The 25,991-nt window shown below is 36.9% G+C and overlaps 1 protein-coding gene across 1 annotated transcript in view; it reads left to right on the forward strand.

Moving 5' to 3' along the window:
* Positions 1 to 25,991, forward strand: part of COL5A2 (collagen type V alpha 2 chain) — a 142,993-nt gene that overhangs the window by 47,868 nt on the left and 69,134 nt on the right. Inside the window, exons 2-3 of the mRNA XM_029933288.1 lie at positions 22,467 to 22,691; positions 25,688 to 25,701. Coding sequence (XP_029789148.1) covers positions 22,467 to 22,691; positions 25,688 to 25,701 — 239 coding nt within the window. The remainder of the gene's footprint in view (positions 1 to 22,466; positions 22,692 to 25,687; positions 25,702 to 25,991) is intronic.

Genomic DNA, 25,991 nt, shown 5'->3' on the forward strand with positions numbered 1-25,991 from the left:
TCTCCAGGCACAGACAGGCTGAGTGTCTCATCCCTGAGTTCCAAACCTGGTTGCTTACTGTTTGTGCTCAACAGAAACCCACTGGTCATGACACATACCTTTCTCTCTGGATTAAGCAGGGTGTGTATAGTGGCCATCAATGTCCAATGGTAGCTCAAAGTCAACCTTTGGCTCAAATATTTTGTCCACTAAAGTGTCCTAAGACCATCTACCTTGGTGTCTTAAGACAATCTAATTTATTAAACCTTTTCCTTATTCAGCTGAGAACTCTTTAAGCAAATGCTAAATTTTTTCACTGAATGATTGCCATATTTTCATGAACTTTTTGAAATGACATGAACAGTTTAAGAGCAAAAAGGGATACTTTTTGATGCTTTGTGTTATTTTTGCTGTTAAGTTACATCAGAAAAGTCTCTCATATAAACTTTATAATGCACTTAACTGTCAAAATCGTTTCTTATAACCCAAGAAAGAACTTGAAATTGCTGTTCGTGATCATAGTACTTAAAGATGACATTTCTTCTATTTAAAAATACTATGCTATTCTCTCCCTCCCTCCCCATCTGCCCCTCCCCTGTTTGTATTCTCCCCATCTCTCAAATACATACATAAATAAAAATATGCTATTTCCATCAGATCTCTGCTCACGGTCTACTTTATCTGTGAGATTACCCTTGATTATTTAAAATTAACTCTAGTCTCCCCTCCCTACTCAATTCATTTCTCTCTTAGCACTTTCTGCCTTTACCTTTCTGCAGTTTTCTCTGTGACATTTGTCAATATTAGACATATATAGGATTATGTGTTTATTTACTTATTTTCTCCTTCCCTCCACTAGTGTGTAAACTCTTTAAGGATTAAATTTTTCCTGTTCTGTTCACATTTACATTCCTAACACTGGTATGGTGCCTAATGCATAGCAGGTACATTGAATACATTGAATGAAAGAATAAGAATGAAAGAATGAATAAGAAATATATTGAACTTTCTGATGTGACTAGGGATTTAAAAACTGGACTCATAGTTCATAATTACTTGTGCACAAAGCAGGATTGTAGATTGGTTAATTCTCTGAGTATTTATTAATCTATAAAATGAAATGGATACTTATCCCTGTAGAAGAGGTGATAGATATGTGTGGAATCTTCTCAGAGCCAAAGTGGCTATTTATGTGTAGTAGCAATACTCTGATTTTATCTCCTTCCTTCCCTTGCAGTTCACACAGCTCTACAGTGAACATCCACTATGTCTCAGATCCCCTGCTAAGTGTCAGTGATACGGCTATGAATAAGGCGAAGATACTCTGCCTTGCTACCCAAGACAGAGTGGAAAGTGTAGTCTAGGAAGTGGTAGAACAAAATTAGGGTGAATATGATCAGTTTTTTGTAGAAGTAAGCATTTTTTTGAAATTGAGCACATGTTAGGTGCTCAATGTATAATTGTTAAATAAGTGAAGAAAACAAAGCTTCAAAGAAACTCAATCAAAATTTAATCTCTTTTAACTTATTTTTGTAAGTGAAAAGTCAAACTTTTTTTTCAATGGATTCTCATCTCACGATTTCTCTGTGATTTATAGGATTTGGGGTAAATTGTCCAAAAGCATACAACATAGATTCTACCTGTAAAATACTGCCATCTTTCCATGAATTACTAGAGAAAGGAAAATTCTCATGCAAAAGCAGGTGAGACAATTCCTTTCAGAAGTAAAAGTATTTAGGAATGTGTTGTCCATGACTCTACTACCAGTGTCCAGGGAAGTGTCTGGCACAGAGAAGACAGAAAATGCATTCTGTCAAATTGAACTGAAGGGATATAAAGAGGGAAAAGTATTTTAATTCTATGGCCAAAACAATCTTTAAAATATCTCAATACAGGCATCTTACTTCAGTTAGCTGTTCATTTCTTTAGTGGAATCTCTCTGCTTCAGGGTCAGTTCTGGGCATAAAATTCCTAACTGTCATAGACAGAGCCATTAAAAGAGCACAAATTGAAACAACTAAAGTGTTCATGCCACATGAAGCCATGAACTTGATATCATTATAAAACTCCCAATGCAATGTCTTCTATAATGTAGCTGTATAATGTGTTTATTTAATAATTGGCTACCTTGTAATCCAACCACTGTCTCCAAGTCTTAGCACAAATGAAGTTTAAGTCGATGCACATAATACGGTTAAGTCACCCTTCAATTCCTAACTTCTAGACCACTTACTATAATTTGTTTATTTGGGGGATTAAATAGGTGATTTCTGAAAGTAAACATCACCTAGTAGTTTTTGCATGTAAAACAGAGAACAGGGTTTTAAAAGATGAAAACAAAAATGATACTTGACATATAAACTATTATTTGGTCCACATCATTTTCTCTTGATTCTTGCATATTTAAGGAATGTCTTAAGATCATCTCTCAAAAGAAACTAAAATGTCATTCTTCAATTATTTTACATATTTCATATTTGAAATATGGATTTCTTTTATTTCTCTAGTGAATTATTTATGGGCTGGGCCCCTTTTGGTAAAATGTAATGGATTTTTTCCCCTGCCAATTTATAAAAGCACAGAAAACAAACTAAGGCGCAGCTAGCAGCCTCCAGCTTTGGTGACGCTAGCCATCTGTTTTCTATAAGGTAGTTGTTGTTTTTTCTTATTAAATTCTCCCTGTGAAATGTTTTTCTTGAGATTTCTTTTTTTGGTCTGTGCATTCTACCCAGCGATTCTACTCACCAGTGGACCAGGAAGGCACAAATGGATTCTGGGGGAGCCTTGTAACTTCTGACATTCGCACCAGAATTTCACTGCACTTATCTAAATTGGGTTAGATCTATTTCCAGGGAGATAGATTTCTGAAATTACCAAGAAGTCATGCTGTTCTTAAAGTGATTTTAATATAAGAGTTTTTATACCTTAAAAAGGATTATTGAGATTTCAGATATGTGGTAGTTTTCAGTGGTAAATTTTCATACTGGGATGGGGGCTGCCATTTACCTTTTATCTGTGTTGTCTTAAGGAGCAGAAAACATATTGTTTTCTAACCACAAGACATAAGGAAGGAAAGACCCCAAATAGGCATGATGTGCTGAAGAAACAATAGTTTTCTTGCTGTTTCTCCACTTAAAGAAAGTTGTGCATCATTGCAAGTGCTTACCTTAATGACTAAAGTAGTTATACCCAAATCTGGCATCAAAATACTAGAGAAGCTTTTAAAAAATACAGATTTCCAGTTGCAAAGCAAAATCAGAATCACAAGAGGTAGGGTCTAGGAGGTGATATTTAAAAAAAAATTCTTTGAGTGATTCTGATGCAAAGCCAGATTTGAGAAGCATGAATTTAAAACAGAATCAAGGCTGAAATGTAAAATTAAATAAAACTAAAAATTTTTTAAATTAAAAAGAAACTTCAATTTGAGGAATACGTAAGCATTGAAAGTCACAAAACACATATAATTTTTATGGGACTGTGTTGGGGTGAAATCTCTGAATGGAGGAAGAGCTGAAAGATCATAAAATATGGTCAAATAACCTGAAGCTTTCAATGGCTCTGACAGATGGTACTGGGGTTTGCCTCTCAACCCTGCAGGCTCAATGCCACCTACTTTATACAAACATAACTTGCAAGGTGTGGATATATTGGCTGAAACCACTAAATGTTCTGTGACAGTTTAAAAAACCTCCTGCCAAAGTTACCGTATAATTAGTCTCAAAAACTTTGCATCTGGGATTATATTAAACCCAGGTGTATTGCTGTGGGCAGGTAGCTCAGGTATTGTGGCATTAACAGGCCATCCTGATTACTACTATTGTCCACTATCAAATGCTAACTCAGAAAAATTCTTCTCTCCCTACAGTAATCACCTTTCCTCTCTTCTCTATGTGTTATCACTGCTGTTCTTGAAATCTGAGCACAATTCTATGTTGTGATGTTATTTATGTGGACAGACCTAAATCCTGGCTGTTAAACACTTGACCTCAGAGTGTTTTGTGGGAGAAATAGGATTCCTCCACTGTCATCATAGCCCTGTACAAATGGATTTCTGCCAATTTAAGGCAATGCATGATTTATCTCTCCTTCACCCTACTCCAGAGTCTGATAGGCCCCCATAAAGGGGAGAGAAGTGAGCATGAATTTGCTGTTGATATACATGTAACTGGGGTTGAGGGAGGCAAGAGAAGTCTGGGACCTCTGTGCTAAATAATAATGGTTGTGTTTAAATAATATAAAAATTGATTTTTTTTCAAAGCATCTTCACATCTATTTGATTCTCTAAGCAACCTTGAGGGGGGAGTATATTACCCCCATTTTTAGATGAAAACATTTGAGGTTCAAAAAAATTGTCTTTTGCCAAATGTTACATAACAAGTGACTTTCAGTGCCAGGGTTAAAAAAGCAAAATAGAACAAAAATCTTAGGTTTCCCTGACTCCTTAATTTCCATTTCCCCTGTGTCACTTTGCCTTTTAGGAGTTCTCTATGGCGAACTTAAGAGTCAAAGTGCGTCTGAAAAGTGTATGAGTTAGAGCTGCGAGTTTGCCCTCTCATGCTCAGTCCTCATGCTCTTGGTTTACATGAGCAGAGGCTGCTTAGCCTGAAGGTGAAGGCAAAGTAAGAGGCCTGAGTGCATCAGAAATCTGTGCTCCAGACCCCCAACCTGCCGTTTCTTCTAGCTTGGTCCCTTTACCCACCACTCAGCCTCTTTCCCTGCTTTCTGTTTTCTCTCTCTCTCTCTCTCTCTTCTTTCTAACAATAATGAATTCCATATAACTCCTGGATAAATTCTACTTCTTTCTCAATTCTTAGTTGACCCAACACTTCCACGACAAAGTCTAATCTACCCGTCCTGCACAATGCCTTAAACAAGGCTTATGTATGCTCTTTGGAAATCCTATATTTATTTCTGTCAAGGTACTTACCATTATGGACTTTGATTGCTTGATTCTCTGTTTCCTTCTGTGAGCTACAGCTACTTGGAATTTGAATGCTGTTCTTTATTTTGTTCAACTCCAGTACCCAGTGGATAAATGGCACATAGTAGGTGCTGAACATCTGTTGGATGGATAAAGATCATATTCTCCCTGTTCATGTCCCTAGGATTCCTTGGAATATTTCTGTGGATTATTTCTTTGGAGACTCTAAATCATTTCTTGACCTTGCCAAGACCTTTCTAGGCCCCTATACAGCACACTGGGTTTTATATAGGTCATTTTGTTAATATGGTAATTTAATAGGGGAAATGAGATTTGATTTGCATTATTTTGTTTATACATGCTCTACTAAAAAAACATGTTATTCCTCCTGAGTTTTAGGACTTCTTTGACCTTTCACTATAGTTGCCAAAGAGCTGATTTCCTCTTTCCTCTTAAGAAACTCTGTAGAATATCTCACTTAATGTGCTCTAACTGCCAAATCATTTTTCTTGATCCACTCTTGTTTAGCATCATGAAAAGAAAGAAAATTTTATAAGTTTTTTAGATATTAGGAAAGAGAAGTACTTTCTTTTGATAATTAGACACTTTTTAATATACTTAAAAATAAATTTCAATTTAGTGTTAGCGATGATAACTGAGGGAAATTTGCATAGTCTCTTTCCATCACATAAACTGAATGATTAAGATAAATTAATCCCAAATAATTTTAAATATAACCTAGGTCCTATATAAAAATAAATTGTTAAAGATGCTGACATCATTAGCACATTAAATAGAGGAATTTGTAATTCCTCATATATGGGCTGTCACAGATTAGAGTAAAGTCATGTCTAGAAGAGCATTATCACCATATATTTCATACTCCAATAAGCTCTTGATAAACTCTTTACTCTTAGATAGTTAAAGGAATACAAAGCTGAGGTATCCATCATTTTATGAATGAAGTAGAATAATGTTGACTATATGAATTCTGCTGTATAAGCAGTTTGTTATGGATATGGAGAATTTCTATTTCTAGAACTCCTAACTCCCAGAGAATTGGTCAGTATAGATGGACATGAAATAATGCTTCTAAGTTTACTGTTCTGGTTAGCAGTTCAACTGCTGTGAATGGCATTTCTCCACCAGGGTTGAACCTCCACAACTCCAGAGAGATTCCTTTTGGTGGAGTCATATTTTAAGTTTCTTTTTAAAGTTCATTAAGTATCTTCCCCATCTTGACATCTCATTTGATAGTGTAAACCAGTCATGAAAAGCTTAGCTGAGCTCATGATAAATTCCATCAGCCTTTATAGTATATATTTAGCCAATAAAGTTCCATTAAATAACTCTTAAATCACAGCTATTCCATTAACATTGTAAGAATATCATTCACCCAATTATCTCTCATTAAATCAACATGCAAATGATCAGGTTTAAATTTTTTTAGATCATATGCCCTATTTTAAAACAAAATGAACAATCACATTTATTCCATTGTTTGCTTTTATTTCTAATTATTACTACCATTCAGATTAATGATCTGATCATTACTAAACAGGAGAAAATTGATATTGTACCTTGGTCCTTGGAGGGAGATTTCTATGTTCAAAGCCCTTAATTAACAGAAGATTAAATTTAAAAAAGAAGAAGAAAACAGTTAGGAACTTTTGTAAAGATGAGTTTAGACTTAAGAAAAATGAAAGGAAAGGAAAACCTGAATAAGGTTTTTATTGATTTGTTTAAATTTATTTTTCAGTGTTGAATTTTATTGAATTTTTCCCATTTGGGTTTTTCAGGATCACCTCTTTAGTTTATATAAAGTAGGTAAAATAAAAGATAATTTTTGTTATTAGGGGAGTCATATTTATACAGTGTAAGCTGAATTTTCTGGGGGAAAATTTCATTTCCTGTGTCCTATAAACCATTCTAAAAGGGACTAAATAATATTGGTATGCAGTCATTTACTATTCATACTCATCAAGATGCCTGAAGGCTTATTTGTGTCATGGAGATAGTTTTTCCCCATCAATATCCTGTGAAGCCTCAGGAAAGCTAGGGGAAATTTCGCAGGATATTAGGATGGTAACATTTGGTAGCTACACAGACATAACATCAGGAAATGAAATACTGACTGTTTAGAATTGGGACCTGAATAGAAAGAATAGAGTTCACATTCTTAGTATGTTTCACTTACTTCCCTTTGATAAAAAATTCAGTTTTTTAAAAAAATCATAGTCTCTCTTTTCTTATCTCTAAGGTAAAGCATGCTTTACTCTTTTTCTCCTTTCAAGTTAGTCCAGACTCCTCTTGTTCTTCATTCCTCATACGGGCTGTCAGTTTATTACTGTTACTTATTTAAAATCCACATTCAGCGTGTGAATTTTAAATTTTATATATAAAAACTTGTCTTCCCTTTATTTTCTCTCTATGGCAGCAGTGCAACTGTCTAACTTAGAATGTAGTCGTTAACAGTGTGTGGATGCTCAGGTCTTGGCTCTGTCACTTACTGATTAGACTCCAAACCTCTCCCTGAGTGGTTGTAAGGATTAAGTATAAAATTTCCCTATGACACTTAGCATAACTCTCATAACAGAACACCTCATAGCTATTAGTATTTACACTGGGTTGTTTTTCCTTATATATTTATCCTAATATGTTTCAGTTGAATTTAGAGTTTTTCCAAAACTTTTATTTTATTCAATGTCTAGACCATTCTCCTTCCTGTAAGTATCTGTCTTAGTTTTCTAGGCTGCTATATAATCAAGTATAACAAACTGGGTGACTTAAAACAACAGAAATGTATTGTCTCAATTAGGAAGGTCAGAAGTTCGAAATCAAGATATTGGCAGGGCCATGGTCTCTGAAACCTGGAGACAGAGAATCCTTCCTTGCCCCTTCTTAGCTGCTGGTGGTGGCCCCCAGTCCTTCACTGCCCTTGGTTTGCAGCTGCATTTGAGCCTCTGCCTCCATCCTCTGTTTCTGTGTCTCTGTGTCTTCTCTTCTTATAAGGACACCAGGCGTATTAGATTAAGAATCCCTGCATTCTAGTGTGACCTCTTTTAAGTAATTACATCTTCAAAGGACTTATTTCCAATTAAGGTCAACATGTTTTTTTTAGGACACATTATTCAACTCACAACCATATCCAATAGATGTTACTTCCCCCATTCATTCTTGGACCTTGAAAGGCATTTAAAAATTTTTCTAATACCTTGTCCCACCTATAGTCAATCAAACCTTGCATATTTCATATCTGGTGTTTCATGGATTTACCCCTCTTCATTTATAGAAAAACAATTTCTCCTAAGTACAGTATAATATTTTTAACTAGTAACCTTTACTTAAAAAAATTTTTTTAGGTTTGTTTATTTATTTAAAGAGACACAGAGACAGTGAGAACAGGGAAAAGGCAGAGAAAAAGAAAGAGAGAGAGAGAGAGAGAGAGAGAGAGAGAGAGAGAGAGGGAATCCCAAGCAGGCTCCACGCCATCAGCATAGCGCCTGATGTGGGGTTTGTACCCGGAAAACTGTGAGATCATCTCCTGAGCTGAAATCAAGAGTCGGCTGCTAAATCAACTGAACCACCCAGTCTCATCTGCTTCCGGTTCGTCTTCCTTTCTGTTCATAGATTAATGTTTCTGAAGGTTACTTCTACTTTCTTCTATTCATTCACTTGTTTACTCAACAAGCATTTATTGAACCTCTTCTATGCATCAGGCACTGTTCTACACTAATGACATAGAGATAAATGAAATGCTGTTTATCCTCAACAAATGTATAACCTGGTAGAGTTTACACATAAATAAACAAGTAAGTTTGATAGATTGTTGCAGGTACTTTGTTAGATGGGAGGCAAGGTGAAATCAGAGCACAGAGAAGAGAGTGGCCAAATTACATGTGGGAAAGGGGCAAGTCATGGAATCCTTTTAGAGGTAGAAACATATCTCTTCCCAGAATTCACATCACTCTTTTTTCTGTAGATGGAACCATCCTTTTCTGATATGACATATTTGCCCTCCTCTCCAAGCTTTATTTTAGGTGGCTCCTTCTCCCTTCTCTTTTCTTACCTTCACCACCTCAAACACTTGCATTTCTCAAGGCCTACTTTAGAACCCATTTCTGTTCATCCTTTCTCAGATAATATCAGCTCATAGTGATCCTATCTTTTCAAACTTCTTATACATACTTCTTCAAAGCTAGTATCTTACACAAATGATTGACTACCTTAAATAAATCTGTGGAAATGGATATGAATGGTTTTGCTAGGAATAACTTAAAGAACTTCTAGCATAGATATTTGATACCTTATTTTGCACTGTTTTCTAAATTATAAATTTACATCCATGGATCAAATTCAGTGTCTTTCAAACTAAATGTTATGCAAGACAACTATTTTTGACTTCCTAAAATGCTAAAGCCATATAATCCAGAATTCTGTATCTAAATTTGAAAAGTGGTATTAAATTTGGCTTTGCCGAATTTCCGAATGGTTGTGGAATTGGACCTGGAAAAACGCATTTATACTTCATCTCAGCGTTGCCAGACTTAGTCATTAGGGCAACTGGTTCCTCCCATGTTTCTTTGCTCCAGTTCCTGGCTCCTACACAGCTGGTTGGTTCCATGGCTGATGACGTGCGCCTCCACTCCTCTCCAAAGCACCTAGCTGTGGAGACACTGGAGGTTTAGAAACAAGAGTGCTGTTGTTTTACCCTCAGGCAAGAGAAGAGATGGCAAAAATAAATGAAAATAGGAAGTAATGAGTGAGAGGAAGTGCTGTACTCCTTCAGATCCATCCTGGCCAGTTGGCAGAGAGAAGGAGTCCATTGCCAGTTACCAGCAAGGAGCCAGGAGTGGCAACACTATATGGCTTGGAAGTGAGTTTTTGGAAGAAACCACTTTGAATCTCAGTTTTCTCACTCAAAGGAAAAGAAAAAAGAAAAATAAATACATATATATATATTCCAGTACTACCTTCTGGAAAATTTGCATTGTAGTGAATTCATTACATTACTTCTGTATTCTCAATATTTGGCAAAGTAACAGATAGATAATGAGTGTTTGTTATATTATTAAAATGTATTCATTATGTTATTTTGATATTGGCTTCAAGAGTAAGTACATTTACTTTATCATTTGAAATCATCCTAATGACAAAGATGCTGGACACTAAAACGCACAAAGAGGGCTGAAACATGCACAGGGGATCTCATAACGGGCCTTGGCATAAGACTGCTGTGTTGGGGGAACACCTCGGGTGGTGTGCACGTGGGGGCTTCTGCTCTTTCACTGATAGGCATTCAGACTGCCCCAGAATTTGAAATACACTTTATGACCAATTAGGACACTGAAGGACAGTCAAATCCATGATCAAATACACGATCAAAATTATCATAAGATAATTTAATGCTATTTAGAATTATGTATTCTTTTTACTCCTCGCTTACTTGAAGTCTGGTTTTTATAAACATAACTTTCCCCCTCAAATGATTGAAGGTTAATTTTGCTTCAGATTCAAGAAAATCCTCAGATTGATGTTCCCAAGAATTAGTTCTACTTAATGAAAATGAATAGCATTAGGCAAAGGCTTTGCAAAACACAGAGGAAAATTTCTAGAATTGAGTTTATAAAATTTCAGCATGTATGCAAATTTTCCAGAATGTACTACTGGGGTACACATATATGCAAACTTATTTTTCTTCTACAAGAAATTTTCATTACCTTTTGTAGCTTCTGTCTATTTTGATTGTTTTTGGCAAGAAAGCTGGACTCCGAATGTCTCATTTCATGGTCCACAGTGTACTCTTGTACTAGACAAGTATTCAGTAAAATTTGCTGTATAAATAAATATTGACTAAATGGATTAAATAATGCCTCCATTCCTTGTGCCAGAATGACTAATTTACTTAGATTCACTTTTAGCAACAGTTGAAGGCAAACTTACCTGTGATATCCCAGAATATTTCATTTCACCTTAAAGTGAAGGCTCATATTTTATTTTTCCTATACATTAATAAACAGAGACACTGAGTCTCCTTTTTCATTTACTAAAGCAAATAATACAGTTACTCTGTCTTTTTGTACAACCTAAATTTTACATCCCCCAGGTTAGCCAATGTCCTACATTTTTCTCTGATCTTAACACCTGTTAGCCACTGTTAGCACAAAATAAGCATTCCATAGCTATTTGGGATTGAACAAATAACTGAAAATTTTTAAAAACTCTAAATCTCACTACTACAGATATTTTAAGAAAATAATGAGTGTTCTTTTCTTTTATGTATATTCATAGCCACCATGTTTTAAGAAATCAACATATGAATTAAACAATGATAAAATTCAGAGTTTAAATAAAGCCAAAAGGAATGATTTTGAACAATAATAAATAATTTAAAGCTTTTAAAATTTAAGAAAGCTTGTCCTGTTTATGTTACCTCTACAAAAGAGTGTTTTAATTTGGTCTCCATTCATTTACTTATTAAGGGAAGTAACTTCTCAAAAGCACATAGGTCAAAATCTTGGATTCCGTTTTTTTTTTTTATCCAATCATAAGACAACAAGATATTGCCAGCTGAGTTCTATGCTTTGCTAAAGAAACTTGCAAATCTCCCTTCTCGATGTAGTAAAGGTATGTAGGAAAAAAATATGGTCTTACTTGGTTTCAGCCTCCTTGTCTTCTTCCTCTCCTTTCTCCTCCTCTCCTTCCTCCTCTCTTTTCTTTCTTCGCTTTTCTTGTCTATTGTTCACCCTACAAACACAGATATTTCCCAATGAATACTTCTGCTAGGCAGATAGAAAGTTATTAATATAGTTTTTTTAATTTTTTAATGTTTTTTTATTTGTTTTTGAGAGATGAAGAGAGACAGGGCGAGCAGGGGAGGGTCAGAGAGAGGGAGACACAGAATCTGAAGCAGGCTCCAGGCTCTGAGCTGTCAGCACAGAGCCCGACACGGGGCTCGAACCCACAAACCGTGAGATTATTACCTGAGCCAAAGCCGTACACTTAACCGACTGAGCCACCCAGGCGCCCTTAATATAGCTTTTCTGTAAAGCGATGTACTCTCTTTCGCCTCCTGAATATTACTGTGGTATTTGTCTGGCATTGAGATTTGGTGCATACTGGGGCTTGATCTGCAAACTGCAGCAGATGTGGGGTCTAGCACACGACCGTGAATGTGCGTTATAGAAGATAAGCTGAACATGATAATGAGATGGATTTAGATTCTGAAATAATGTTTTAGTCTTATTTTAAAGAATCTGCTACCTGCTCTGGAAGTGACTTGAGTAAGGAATGCAGAAAAAAGGGTAAAATCCATTTTCATTTATGTTCTTCAATGAAATCACTTCTAATTTGTAATAGCCACAAAATAGATATAAATTAAATCTAGGTAGATGAGGACAAAAGTGGATATTATGGGTATTAATCCAAGCACCTTACTATACCCACGTGAATAATATTAGAAATTATGCCTTCACGATGAAAGCAGGAGGCCCCCCTGAGAGCTCCAGAAATGAACTCCCAAGGGAAGAGTGCTTCAAGATATTTTAGAATTCTTGCAGTAAAATGAATGGGATCAAAGAGCCGTTGAGGACTGGGGAATGTTTGGTTGATTATGAAAGAAATTTCCGTTTGGTAAGGGCAAGGACAGTGAGTAAAGAATAAATCAGTAAAAAATAAATTAGAAGAAAAATCCTGGCTGCAACGTCTGGATTTCCTCTAAAGGCCTAAATATTCTTCTGTGTCAGGGAAGACAAGGAAAGGAAGCAAAATTTAGCTGCAAAGAAATTATAAGATAAAGCGTTGAAATCATTCTAACAATGCTTCATTATATAAAGTACCTAATTTTACACTCACTTTTTTTTTTTTAGTATAGCAGGCACACAAGGCTACACCAGTTGCAAGTGTGCAGTGTCATGATCCAACAACCCCACGTTATGTTATGCTCACACAAGTATAGCTGCCATCCGTCACCCATCTGAGTATTCCCGATGGAATATTCCCTTAAAATATAAAAATAACTCTTTTTACTTATAAAAATATATTTTCTTTTCAGGACATAATATCTGGAATAAATAACATTAATACATGATATTCCCACAATACCAGCTATTTTAAATTCCTGTAGATAGGGCCCACATTGGAATAGTCGTGAAAAATGAGGCTTTTAAAAAAATTATGTAATAGGCTCAGGATCAAAGCAAATAATTTTATACCTAATATGGTTTAGATCTCTTCTTTGGTATTCTTATAATTGAATATTCAACAAATTAATTCATCAAATACTTATTAAGCATCTACTATGATCCTGAAACTATTATAAGATATTGAGATATATCAATGGACAAGGCAAAATAAATTCTATCTGTCCTAATAAAGCTATTATTCTATGAATGGGAAACAAATAATAACCATAAATATAGTAATATAGCAGGCTTAAAATCATAAGAACTATATTAAAAAAATAGCAAGAATTGCTGGATTGAGAGTGACATGTGTGTGGTAAATTTTACATGTTTTGTAATGTGGTCAGAGTAGGCTTCATGGGGAAGGTGACATTTGAGCTAAGACTTGAAGGAAATGATAGAAAACTGAAATGCGAATACTGAGTCTTGCCCAGAATTTGCTACTTATTTACTTAATTTATCTCCAGACTATACATATAAAAGTCACGGTACAACCCATTTGACAGGAAAATAGCTAGGCAGATTTTTGGTCCCCTTCATTTTAAGCAATATCATACTGGGGAGAGATTCAATAGACCAAACTCATTCAAAGCAATTCAAAGCTGTCCATGCAATTAGGTCAGAAGACGCATTTGGCATACAGCACAAATTGTACTTTTTTGTTGAGGATTCCCATTTGAGAAAAGGATTAGGGTTTGTTATGGAAGTTACTACTGAATTTTCTAGTGTATTCAATATAAGTTAGGCTGAATTTCTTTGTGGTGTTTTTACAGCTACTCAATAGTTTGAGCCATGTTGGTGGAGAAAAAAGTAAAATCTATGTCAAATGCATTAGCAGCCTGCAAGTTGGTTTTCCAGACAGAACTGTAGATGAGCATCGCATATGCATTATGCGTAATTGGAGTTTCACATTTTGGCCACAAGCATTTAGATTTCCCAGTGATACATGGAAAGAAACTTAAGTAGTACCTAACATGAGAGATTTTCCTTTTTTTATTTTTTCCATTTTAACTCAAGTGGAAACAGCAGTTTTACTAGTTAACTGAAAAGCCTTTACAAATGAGATTGAGAAATGTTTACTGGCTGCACTGAAGAAACTAATGACCCTTGTAGAGAGTTTCTGTAATTTCATGTTATTTGTGTGCTTCATTGAAATAGTGTATATGAGTTGTTTTCTTTTTACTTTCTCAGATTTCAAGGTAATGTTTCAAAATTATTATTATATTGCTTTAGAATGTACAATGTGATTGTTCTTTGTAATATAGAAATTTAACTCAGTTCAAATAATCATTGACTATCTATTTTTGTTCAGTTGGTGCAAGAAAAAAGTGGAGGTAGGTACAACAAAAGTAAAAATGTAGATAACCAGACTAAAATTTGAGCGCTCAATGTAAAGTGAAATTTTCCATAGGCCTGCTCCGTATTCACCTACCCTCTTACCCTCTCACTGACCTCGAGGCTGAGATTAAAAAAACTATTTTCTAGGGGTGCCTGAGTGGTTCAGTCAGTTAAGCATCTCACTAAAGCTCAAGTCGTAATCTCATAGTTAATGAGTGTGAGTCCTGCAATGGGCTCTCCGCTGACCGCATAGAGCCTGCTTTGGGTCCTCCCTCTGTGCCTCTCTCCTCCCCGCCGCCTCTCCCCTGCTCACACTCTCTCTCTCTTAAAAGTAAACATTTAAAAAAGAAAAGAAGGAAAAATACTGTCCAAGTATATGACAAATACCCCTCAACTATCCCTGATGGTTTCATATGTATTTAATTTTTTTAATGATGGGGATCAGATGAGGAAAGGAAAAGATGAATGTGGAATTGTTGGCGTTTACTCAGAAGAGTCTAAAGGAAGATCTTGAATACTCTAACCTCTTTGTCTCTCCCTTATGATAAACAATGCCCAAGAGCAGAAGGAAGGGGGAGAGTTCCTTGGAAGAGTCTCTGGAACCAAAGCCGGCAGCTGGGGCTGTGCCGCTCACTGGAGAGGCAGCATCTGTGGTTTGGTCCAAGGCGACATGTGGGACAGCCCTGCGGCTACTTCATTTGTTCCATAAGTCATTCTCTGCCCATCTAATGAGGGCAGCAGCTGACAGAGCCATGAATGGAGTCCTTTAAGGGCTTGCACAGTCAGAGAAACTTTAAATAGTCTTGGCCCAGAACTTATAACCCCAGAAGGGGCTGAGGCCAGCTGGGTTAGGAAGGCTGAAGGACTGCTCCCACTTTCTGAAAATTGTTCCAAAATATGAGCTGTTGTGACTGACACAGTCTTCTTCCTTTCTGGTCACACAGAGGTCTAGATATGAGGGACACACCTGACAGGAAGCGTCAAGTGACCTGTTTCTTTTATATTCAAATGGGAGTCCCAAGTGCACCTCCTCTCTGAGAAGTTTAGGGAAGGAGAAAGGAGAGCTTCCTGTACTGCTTTTTCATCAGTACATCCCCGAACACTTCCTTCTTTCCTTCCTTCACTCGTGCATTCATTCATGCAGCAAATATATTTATGAAAGGCAGAGTCTATGCCCTTGGGTGTGAAGGTTACTGAGACGAATGTAGTTCTAGCTCCCAAGGATCTCACAGTCCAGTGGGGGAAATTATCTGAACAAACACTTGTCTGGGTAAGAGATTTAAAATTTTTGTAATGTAAGAAATCTACATTATTTCTGCAAGGAAGAACTTCTGTTAATGTCTAGGAAATGTCTAGCATTGGCTTAGAGATTTTTATTTCATGTATATTTTCCAAAGTTTTTAGATAGACCCCATTTAATATACAAAGAGAATCACATCTTTCCTAGAGAGTCAAAGGTTTCAAAATGGCCCCTTCTACGCAAGCTTTTTTTGCACAAGTATAATTATATAAAGGGATATAGACCTGGGGCATAGCACAGAGGTGAGCCGCTGCTCTGATAACTGAATCTCTAATGATTTGTTATATTAAGATGGTAGGTTTGGTCTGCCATCTAGTGATTAAGAACTGAATTCTTACAGCTAAATTTAAAAGCACATAAAAGCTTTATGAGAAGACACATCTATGAGGATATATGAGAAACACAGGACAACTGGGTTACTCTTAAATAAAATGTGGACAGATAAAGTACAACTCCTCTAAGATTTCGGTGCCAGGGTGTTTGTGGTAATGACTTCACAATGGATTGAGTCAATTTGCTGGAACAATTGGTAAGGGTAAAAGAACCCTGTAGCTTGGAAGACAAAAATTTTGGAAGTTACAACACCACAGAAGATTACAAAGTAATGGCAGTATTATCAGATATCCACCAGTTCTCCTCCATTTTAGGAAAGTTAAAGAAACATAAATAGCAATACACAAGTGTCACTAATTGCAGTTTTGGAATTTTTTTCAGATTTTATAAAAAAATGTTTACCTTATGTACTTTAAGACCAATAATTATTGAAGTCCTAGGCCTTAAATAAAGGTTAAGGTTAGCGTGGGTAAACTTTTGTGATTTGGGTAAAGGAGACAGGATAGTATTGAATCTCTCAGAATGTCATATGAAAATGTCATATGAAAAAAAAATTTTAATAATATTGTCATTTATAAAATAATTGTGTCATGACAACTCCACTGCAAATTGTCTACAATTTTGCTTTCTATTTTACTTTTCTTTTCATTTACATGAACGTCTGTGTAGAAAACAGAGGGGACAAACTAATCATAAGGTGCACAACCACCATGTACAAACCCGAGAACTGTAAGACACCCTATATTTTCTACTCAGTGTTTCTTTGTCCATGTCTTTCATTCAGACATGAACAATGAGAGTTCACTGAGTTTTTGTGCCCTCGGTAATGTGTATGGATTCTTGTGCGGGGGAAGAGAAGACAGGATTTAGCAGCAAATGTGGTTTTTCATCTCCTTGCCATTTAAAAGCATTCCAACTAACTTTCCACATCATCTTCAATTTAATTATAAATTCTCAGGGGAAAAGGACCAGTGATGACTCAGAGTATATAACTAACTTTTAACATTGTCATTTAAAGAAAGTAATACAGTGGCTCCCTTCTTTGTCCCCTGGGTTGAGGTCACGCTGTCTTAAACTTTCAGGAAGAAAGTGATCTTCTATGAGTTAACACAAAAGAGAGACTGTATCTTTTTATTCCAACCTCAAAGGAGCCATAGAGAACAGGATAGCTCACCACGAAGAGGCCCTCACACATCTTAATGACATTTAATTGACAACAGTATTGTATGTCATTTTGGTTCTTGTTTGCTTTTCATATTCTCTAGTTCCACATATCTAATTGTTTCATAGGTGCAACTATATATTATTACAAGAATAATATATAGTTTTTGAAAACAGAATATATATACTTTGGATATTTTGCACATGCAGTAGTAAATACATAACCATTTACTTCTTTCAGTAAGTATGTGGAACACTTTTGCCCCCTCAAAGTGTGGAAAGGGAGAAGCAAACTACTTGATCTTATGTTGAATCTCATTTTCAGCCAATGGCACTTAGTGTTTGTAATTGGATTATTTCTTTCTCAGTCATAAAACTTAATGAACACTACATACTACTCCTGAAACCAATATTACACTATATGTTAACTAACTAGAATTTAAAGGAAAAAAAATTGAAAAAAAAGCCTAATGAACAAAATTATGCTTAAGTATTTACCTAACTGAAGTGTTCAATAGACTATAGAAATAAGTCCACTTCTATATAGCTTCATCAGGAAGCTACTTTTCTATATGTAGCTTCGTGATGAAGCTATATTGTTTGAAAGTGATTTTTCATCTAAAAGTTACAAGGCTTCCAACCCTCCAGTAGCTTGCTTTCTCCTCAGGAGGAAGTTTGAGGCAATCGGCGTCCCACAGATGGGAGCTCCAGGTGGTCAGTATAAGTGGTCTGTGGCCTTTGCTCACTTGCTGTTGGCCCATCTTTGTTTCTGGACTTTTTAAACTGGACCAAAGATAAAGGGACTTTGGACCCTCAGATGGCTTGGGGAGGGGACAGCTATTTCTTAGAAAGTTGCCAAATGTGTTCTGATGTAGTATCCAAAAATGTTGCTATTTCCATGATTGTCTCTTGGAAATGCCTTGACTGAACCTTTGAGCGAAATTTGTTCGTGTCTCTTCTTGGGTTGTAACCTTGGCAAGCTTGCCCTGCAGCCGTGTCGTGTCGGTGACCCCACACCATCTGCTCTAGGGTGTGTGTGTTTGCTAGGCAGTCCAAATGCTCCCCACGTCTCTGAACCCACCCCTTACCATCACTTCTATCTCAGAGCACCATGTCATGGAGAATTAAACACTTGTTTGACCAAGAAGGGGAGTAAAGCCCTCCATTGGTCTGGGACTGCAGCTTGTATCTTGACCTTGGCTCTGAGCTCTTGAGTCTTGGCGAGCAGTCATTGAATGCAAAGGGCTGGAGGATCCTGAGTTTTCATAGTGTGGCAAATGAGAGAGGGGAAGGTGCCTCTGGGGAACCCTCCATCTGTAATAGCCACCTCACGCCGGTCACTTCTGGTTTCTTACTCAGCTGAGGTTCTCTCTGTTCCACAGCCCAATGCTTACAAGATGGGTCTGGGGCCATAACTTTTGGAAATGATTTACAGACAGGGCCAAATGTCTTTTGAGCTTGTGACCTGCCCATGCACAGATGGCATAACTATTCTCCAGGATTCGCACTTTGACCTTATCTCTGTGTGTAGAGCAGGACAGAAACATGTGTACAGGGGTGTCTGCTGGTACGTGTGTGTCTGCACACCAACGTGAGTGTGCATATTGACATGGGCACCTCAGAACTCTAGCCTGTGCCCACGATTTCCACAGCTATAAAATGTTAGAGGAACTGCTACCTACAGCCAAAGCAGTCACCTTTCAAAAAGGTCACAGGCATCCTCCTATGATGTTTCAGAAAACACAAGATTTGAGTGTGTCGAGGAAAAGCTGCTCTGACCTGAGTAGGACAGAGGACACCCTTGTCGGCCAATTCATAAAAGTCATATTTGACTTTAAGGAGGGAAACCAGCTTCATTTGGGGCCTTGAGCCCAATCAGGTCTGCGCTGCCCCCCCCATGCCTGGTCCTCAGCCTGTGCTACCCCGCCTACAGGAAGTGAGGGGGGCTGAATGCAAGCCCCTCAGGAATGCATTGTTGCTCATTTCTCTGTTCTGTTCGCTCAGTGGATCCGCATGGTGGATCCTGGTGGATCCCGTTGAAAGGCTGCTGAGCCCCATGCTGAGTGCTCCAGAGACAAACACAAGTGATGTTTCTGCTCTCCCCCAGGGCTGGCTTTCACCAGGTCTCCCTCCTCACCGCAGCTCAGTGACCATTGTTCCAATGCTCCTGAATCTGAGGATCATTCGCTTCTTAAGGTTTCTGGAAAAGTATCCACCCCAGGCCTTTATGATCCAAATCAGTCTATTATACTGAAAGCCTTCTCCCCTTGGGAGAGTTTGGCTGATGACGTTGGAGGGAGGTCCTGCCTTCAGTTTGGGGGTGTCACATGGCCAGTGACTACACTCTCCAGCTGGCCTGTGCTGCCAGGTAGGGAGTGTCTTCTTCTTTGTTCTGTGCCAGGGGCCGAGGCCATGGGAGATGCAGGCCCAGCTGGGGAAGCAGCCTGGCCTCTCCTAGGAGATGCGGTAGAAGCACGTTTTTGTCTTTCCACAGAGCCTGCTTTCTCCATGGGGTGCCTGGGTGGCTCAGTTGGTTAGGCATCCGACTTCGGCTCAGGTCATGATCTCATGGGTCTCGTGAGTTTAAGCCCTGTGTGAGGTTCTGTGCTGACAGCTCAGAGCCTGGAGCCTGCTTCAGATGTGTCTCCCTCTCTCTCTGTGCCCCTCCCCCACTCATGCTATGTCTTTCTGTCTCAAAAACAAATAAACATTAAAAAATTAAAAAAGAAGAACCGGCTTTCTCCTTGGCAGTGAGGGGTAGCCTGGCCTCTAGAGTGGCTTCGTTTCTGCCTCGTTGGCAGTGAGGTGTAGGAGAGGAAAGGACTGAGATGCAGGGGCAGGGGCCAAGAGGACCCCCACACCCTCCAGCTTGGCCTTTGACCCAAGGTTAGAGACCATGCCTGTCTCTTGTGGGTCCTGTTTGTTACTGCTTGTGTATCTGAATAAAGTCTGCAATGCTGTGACCTTTTTTTTTGGCAATATAGACATGAAACAAACAAACTAAACAAAAGTAACAGGGCTTATCTGATGTACAGATATCTTATTTTGTTTCAAAACAGTCCTGTATTACCTGTTAAGGCAAGAAATCTACTTTCTCCCTTACTCAAAATTCCTAAAACAGCACTGGATGCACAGAACAAATATTTGTTTTGTTGATTAGCTATGTGTTGCATGATAAGCATCTTTTGATGGAAATGAAACAGATTAGAAACTTAGTGTCTTAGTGTCTCCTTCTGAATGATACAGAAACCAGGATGTGGTGTCACGCTTTGAAAGCAACTTTCCATTTGCAGATGTGTGGACAAGTGTTCCAGAGCAGTGAAAAGAATGTTATCCAAGGGAAGCTTTCTAGAGTTAGGAATATTTGGATATTTGGGCCAAAGTCTTTATCCTACCCTGAAATTTTTATCTGTAGTCTGCATTATCATTTGAGTATATGTATATAGCAAATGATTAATTCTTTCCATTGTAATACTTTGTATGGTGACAGATGGTGACCATTTATTGTGGTCAGCAAGTTATAGTATATATTATTGTCAAATCACCATGTCGTACACCTAAAAATATAATATTGTATGTCAACTATACATCATTAAAAATAAAGTAAATGATAAATTATCTTGTAAACTAATGCATTTTTAATTTTTGGTTTTATTTTTGTAAAGTACATACTTAATGCTGTGCAATTAAGTTAGTGAACCATAATTTAGATTCACTCACTCATTCATTAATATCTATTTTTGAACAAGTATTTGTTGAATGTTGGCTCCCTGCAAGGTATGGAGTCAAGCTTTAGAAATACCATGATGACCAAGAAAAACTAGCCCTTATTTTCATGGAATATACAGTCTAGTGAAAGAGATAAAAAAAACAAACAAGTAAAAATGGTAAATTAGTACTACTTGCGATAAGTTTTATGAAGGCCATGATTTTCGCCTCTCTGTTCAAGTTTTAGAAACTGGTTAATTAGCTGGCATATAAAACAAAATTAATGAAGGACGGACGGACGGACGGCTAAATTCTTGGAAGAGTTTAGAGAATCATACTAGTTGGATAAAGGAGGTCTACTTAAAAAATTATTTAATGTTTGTTTATTTTTGAGAGACAGAGACAGAGGGAGAGAGAGAGAGCGAGAGCATGAGTGGGGGAAGGGAGCTCTACTTTTATAGAGTAGTCAGAGAACGTGGGGCAGGTGACAGTGAGCAAAATGTAGCAATGAGCTCTGTGTGCCTCGAGGCGGGAGGGCAAAGTTGTGCAAGGACTGGCAAGGGGACTCTCTGGGCTTTCGAATTTGAGTAGTTAGGAAGGTTCTACAGGAATTAAGCCAGGATAATATGAGATGATATGACCCATATTGCGTATTAAAAAACTATAGTTTTGTTTTTTAAGAGTCACAAAGTTAAAGTAATATATATGTCTTATAACAAATAATTATATTTATCTTATGATAATTGTATTGTTATTGTAACGTTATTGTTATGTATGTAAATGTGTGTATATATTTTCCAAATCTGCATTAAGGTTTTATCTAAGTGTAGAAAAGTACTTGGGGGATATTATATAATAACTTAACCGGATTGTTGTGATCGGGATTCTCTTTTTTTTAATTTTTATGCAAAGATAATTACTGCCTGCTTTTTTTTGAGGAACCAACTTTAGTTTAGCAAATACATTCCATGAAATGGGACACTTAGTTTTTTCTACCTTATGTTTAAAACTAATTTTTAAAACCCATACACTCTTTTTAAAGTTTTTCTTCATGGTAAAGAATACATATCGTCTTCTGTTGTGGGATTTGGTAATCTAAAATTTCTAGGGAGTTGAAAATCACATAAAGGTTCACCAAGCCCGGAAATTATATATTCCCTTTTGACTGTTCTTTTTCTCCCCCTTTCAAATGGCTTATTTTTATCTCCTCTTACTGATCTTTTTATGTTTGATTATTTATACCTTTACAAGTGAAATCTTTTGGGAAGCATTATCTGATTAAATATATCTACTTTGGATCATTTTTGTTTTTTCTTCTCGTATCATGCTGGGCTAGAGTATCATAATCATTTCATTGTGAGTTGCATTATGCTTTGTATGTAAATACCAAATAAGGTAAGTTCATCTGTGTATTGCCTATTGCACAGGCTACTGCTGAGCCCAGAATTTCTAGAGCCCACAGGATGACTCCTCCTTTTAAGTATTTTCCAGATTCCAAAATTTCTGAAGATTACTAACATCTTTTTATTTCTTCTTATTCTAGAAGGATACGGTGAAGAAATCGCCTGCACTCAGAATGGTCAGATGTACTTAAACAGGGACATTTGGAAACCTGCCCCTTGCCAAATCTGTGTCTGTGACAATGGAGCCATTCTTTGTGACAAGATACAGTGCCAGGATGTACTTGAATGTGCTGACCCTGTAACCCCCCCTGGAGAATGCTGTCCTGTCTGTCCACACACAACTGGAGGTGGCAATACCAATTTTGGTAAGAATGTTCTAGGCCAACTCAGAGTTGATCCAGTGACTCATCTCTAGAGTTGTGGTGGTTTTTGCTCTGGAATTCAGCAACCAGAGAGAATAATGAAACCACTAGTCAGTGGCATTTTGGGTTAATGGTTTGGCTCACCCACTTTATCTAACATTAGTGAGAGGGGGAGACTAATTCCCTGTCTTCTTAAAAACCAGGGGAATTTTTGGCTGAATTTGGTGTTGTTATGTCTAATTTGGGACTCTCTTATGCCACTTAAAGTGGTCATTTGTTACCCTATCCATGCTGAGTGCCTCCAAGATATTTGTTGGTATTCTGGGAGGTCCCTTAATGTCCAAGAGGAGACCTAGAAAAAACGTTTATCTTCTCCGGTGCCAAATTTGCTCTTGAGAATGGAATAATTATTTCTAATGTAATTTAATGCCAGAATACCCTCTGCTACACTGGCTTATAAATACAGAAAGCTTTTAATGATGGCCCAGAAAGACAAGAGGATGGCAAGGCTTTCCTGGAGGAAAGACTGATATCAATTACTGGTTTTTAAAACTTATTTTGGAGAAAAATGCCTGTGTTTAATATAGACTTTTGAATCCATGTGTTAAAGACACATATAAGAGAAATAAGTTCATATTTTGTAAGTCAGATAAGATTAATAGTAAACTATTAGGTTATTTGTTTTACCAGTCCTGAATATTGACTTGCATGCATGCATCATTGTCAAGAGTGTGTCAGGACTTTATTTCCCCTGGCCAAAAATTCCATTGCAAATTACAACAAATCTAATGAAGTATTCAACCATATTTTCATAGAAAAATTAGACAGTAGTTTACCAACTCTCCTCTTGGATATCATTCAATAGTAACAGTGTGCCTTGAATAAATAACTAAAGTCAAACTTTAGCAACATAATCAAGAAGGTATAGTAGAAAGAATTACAAACAAGGCACCTAAGGGCTGCCCAAAGTTGATGCAATGTGCAAAGAAACTCCAGGAATGAAGTAAAATTAAACCTGTGGAGATAAATCAATAGTATGTTGGGCAAATTAAAACAAACAAAACAAAGCAAAATAGGGGCACCTGGTGGCTCAGTGGGTTGGGCGGCCTACTCGATTTCAGCTCAGGTCATGATCTCACAGTTTCATGAATTCAAGCCCCACACCAGGCCCTGTGCTGACAGCGTGGACAGCATGGAGCCTGCCTGAGATTCTCTCTCTCCCTCTCCCTCTGCTTATCTCCCACTTGTCCTCTCTCTCTCTCTCAAAATAAATAAAAACTTAAACAAATTTTTAAAACCCCCAGCAAATTATGTGATGTTCTGCAAATGGCTGGGCTTGAGAAGTCCAACTTATTCCAAAATGAACAGTAAAAACAGAGTTAGCAAACAGCATTGATACAAAAATACTCTAAGAAAAAAGGTGGGAGAGTTTGGCTAAATTTACCTAATAAAGAACACACTGGTTACCACAGAACGGCTAAAAATTATGACCATTTCACCATAAACTAAATGAAACTTAGTGAAGTAATTTATTAAGAAAGGCCTGCTTTAGAAATAGAGCAAAAATTAATGATGAGCAAAGAAGTGGGGCAAAACCAAAAACCATCCTAGGGAAGTGAAGAGGACCGGGGAAGAAACACAGGAAGAATCAGCTCTCCCATAACACGGATAACGGATCTATGGAAAAGAGCTTTTGGTTTCCCCATAGTTGAAATAAAGATATTTGGCAAGGATGAATAAATATACTTGATAAAGACACTCAGTAACTTAGTGAGTTAGTACCAAATGGCATTTCATTAACATGGTAAAATATTTACCTCGCAGTGTAGACGCTTCATTATGTTTAATGCTGGGATTGCTTTCTCCAAACTCAGAGATAGAACATGGGTATCCATGATTACAACTACAATTTAATATCTGAGCAATTAGATAAGAAAACGAAATTAGAGGTTTAGAAATGAGAAGAGAGGACGTAAAATGATTAGTTGCACAGAATATAATTGTGTACTTAAAACTTAAGGGACTGAGGTAAAAAAAATACTAAAAATAAGTAAGTGTGGTGTAAATTTAACAAACAAATTAATACATTTACTATATATAGTCACCCTGTAGAATAAATAATAGGAATAAAAATACCTCATTTATAATAGCAACAGATAGGATAAAATGGCTAAGAATAAACATGTGATGTATAAGATCTATCTGAAGAAAACTTAAAACAGGGGTTCGTGGGTAGCTCAGTCAGTTAAGCATCTGACATTGGCTCAGGTCATGATCTCATGGTTCATGGGTTTGAGCCCTTGTTGGGCTCTGTGCTGACAGCTCAGGGCCTGGAGCCTGCTTTGGATTCTGTGTCTCCCTCTTTCTCTGCCCCTCCCCTGCTCATACTCTGTCATTCTCTCTCTCTCAAAATTAAATAAACATTAAAAATTGAAAAAAAGAAAACCATAAAACTACAAACTGAAACAACAACTTTAAAAAATGGAATGTCCCATTATGTTTTGGGTTAGGAAGACTAATAATAGAAAAACTAATAATCGTGGCTACCTCTTACACGGGAGTGAAATGTGGGAAAGGGGGCAAGATGGAAGGATATTTTTTCACTCTATAACTGAATACTTTTAATATATTTTGGTTTTTCAGTGATATGAATGAATAGCTTACTCAAAAAAAGCATAAAAAACAAAAATATAGAATATCGATTAGAGATAATTCATTACAATTTTAATAGTTAATTTTATAATTTAGTGAACTTTAAATGCTATATGAATGGTGTGTAGAATATTCAAATGATGTCAGATTTTTCCCAAGGGATGCATTATTTTGCCAGTAATGGAAATATTGATCCAAAACAACTTCTGAGCTCTGCTTACTGGTAATAGGAAAACCTGTTTAGGTTAAATTCTGACTTCCCAAAAGTCAGAATTATTGACTATTAACTATTAACTATTTCTCCACAAAAGAACATATTTAACATATTTATTCTTTTCTTGTTATAGGTAGAGGAAGAAAGGTAAGTTTTAATTTGCATGGTTCATTTGCATACATTTTTTCTTTCTAAGAACAGTCTGCACATAACTGTGCTTTGTGTACTTGAAAGTCTTTTGTAAAGTACAAGTCTTTTGTAAGTACTAACCATATAAATAAAAATATATAAGCACAGTTCAGGTACTTTGCTTATAGATTACAACTACCTCTACTTTATTCACTTTGTTAATTTTTGTTTATAGATATTTCTTCTAGAAGGTTGTAAATCTCTTAGGGATTGAGACTGTGCCACATGAACTTTGAATTACTTACATT

This window comes from Suricata suricatta, chromosome 3, assembly GCF_006229205.1.
Source record: "Suricata suricatta isolate VVHF042 chromosome 3, meerkat_22Aug2017_6uvM2_HiC, whole genome shotgun sequence".
In the NCBI taxonomy this organism is placed as follows: Eukaryota; Metazoa; Chordata; class Mammalia; order Carnivora; family Herpestidae; genus Suricata; species Suricata suricatta.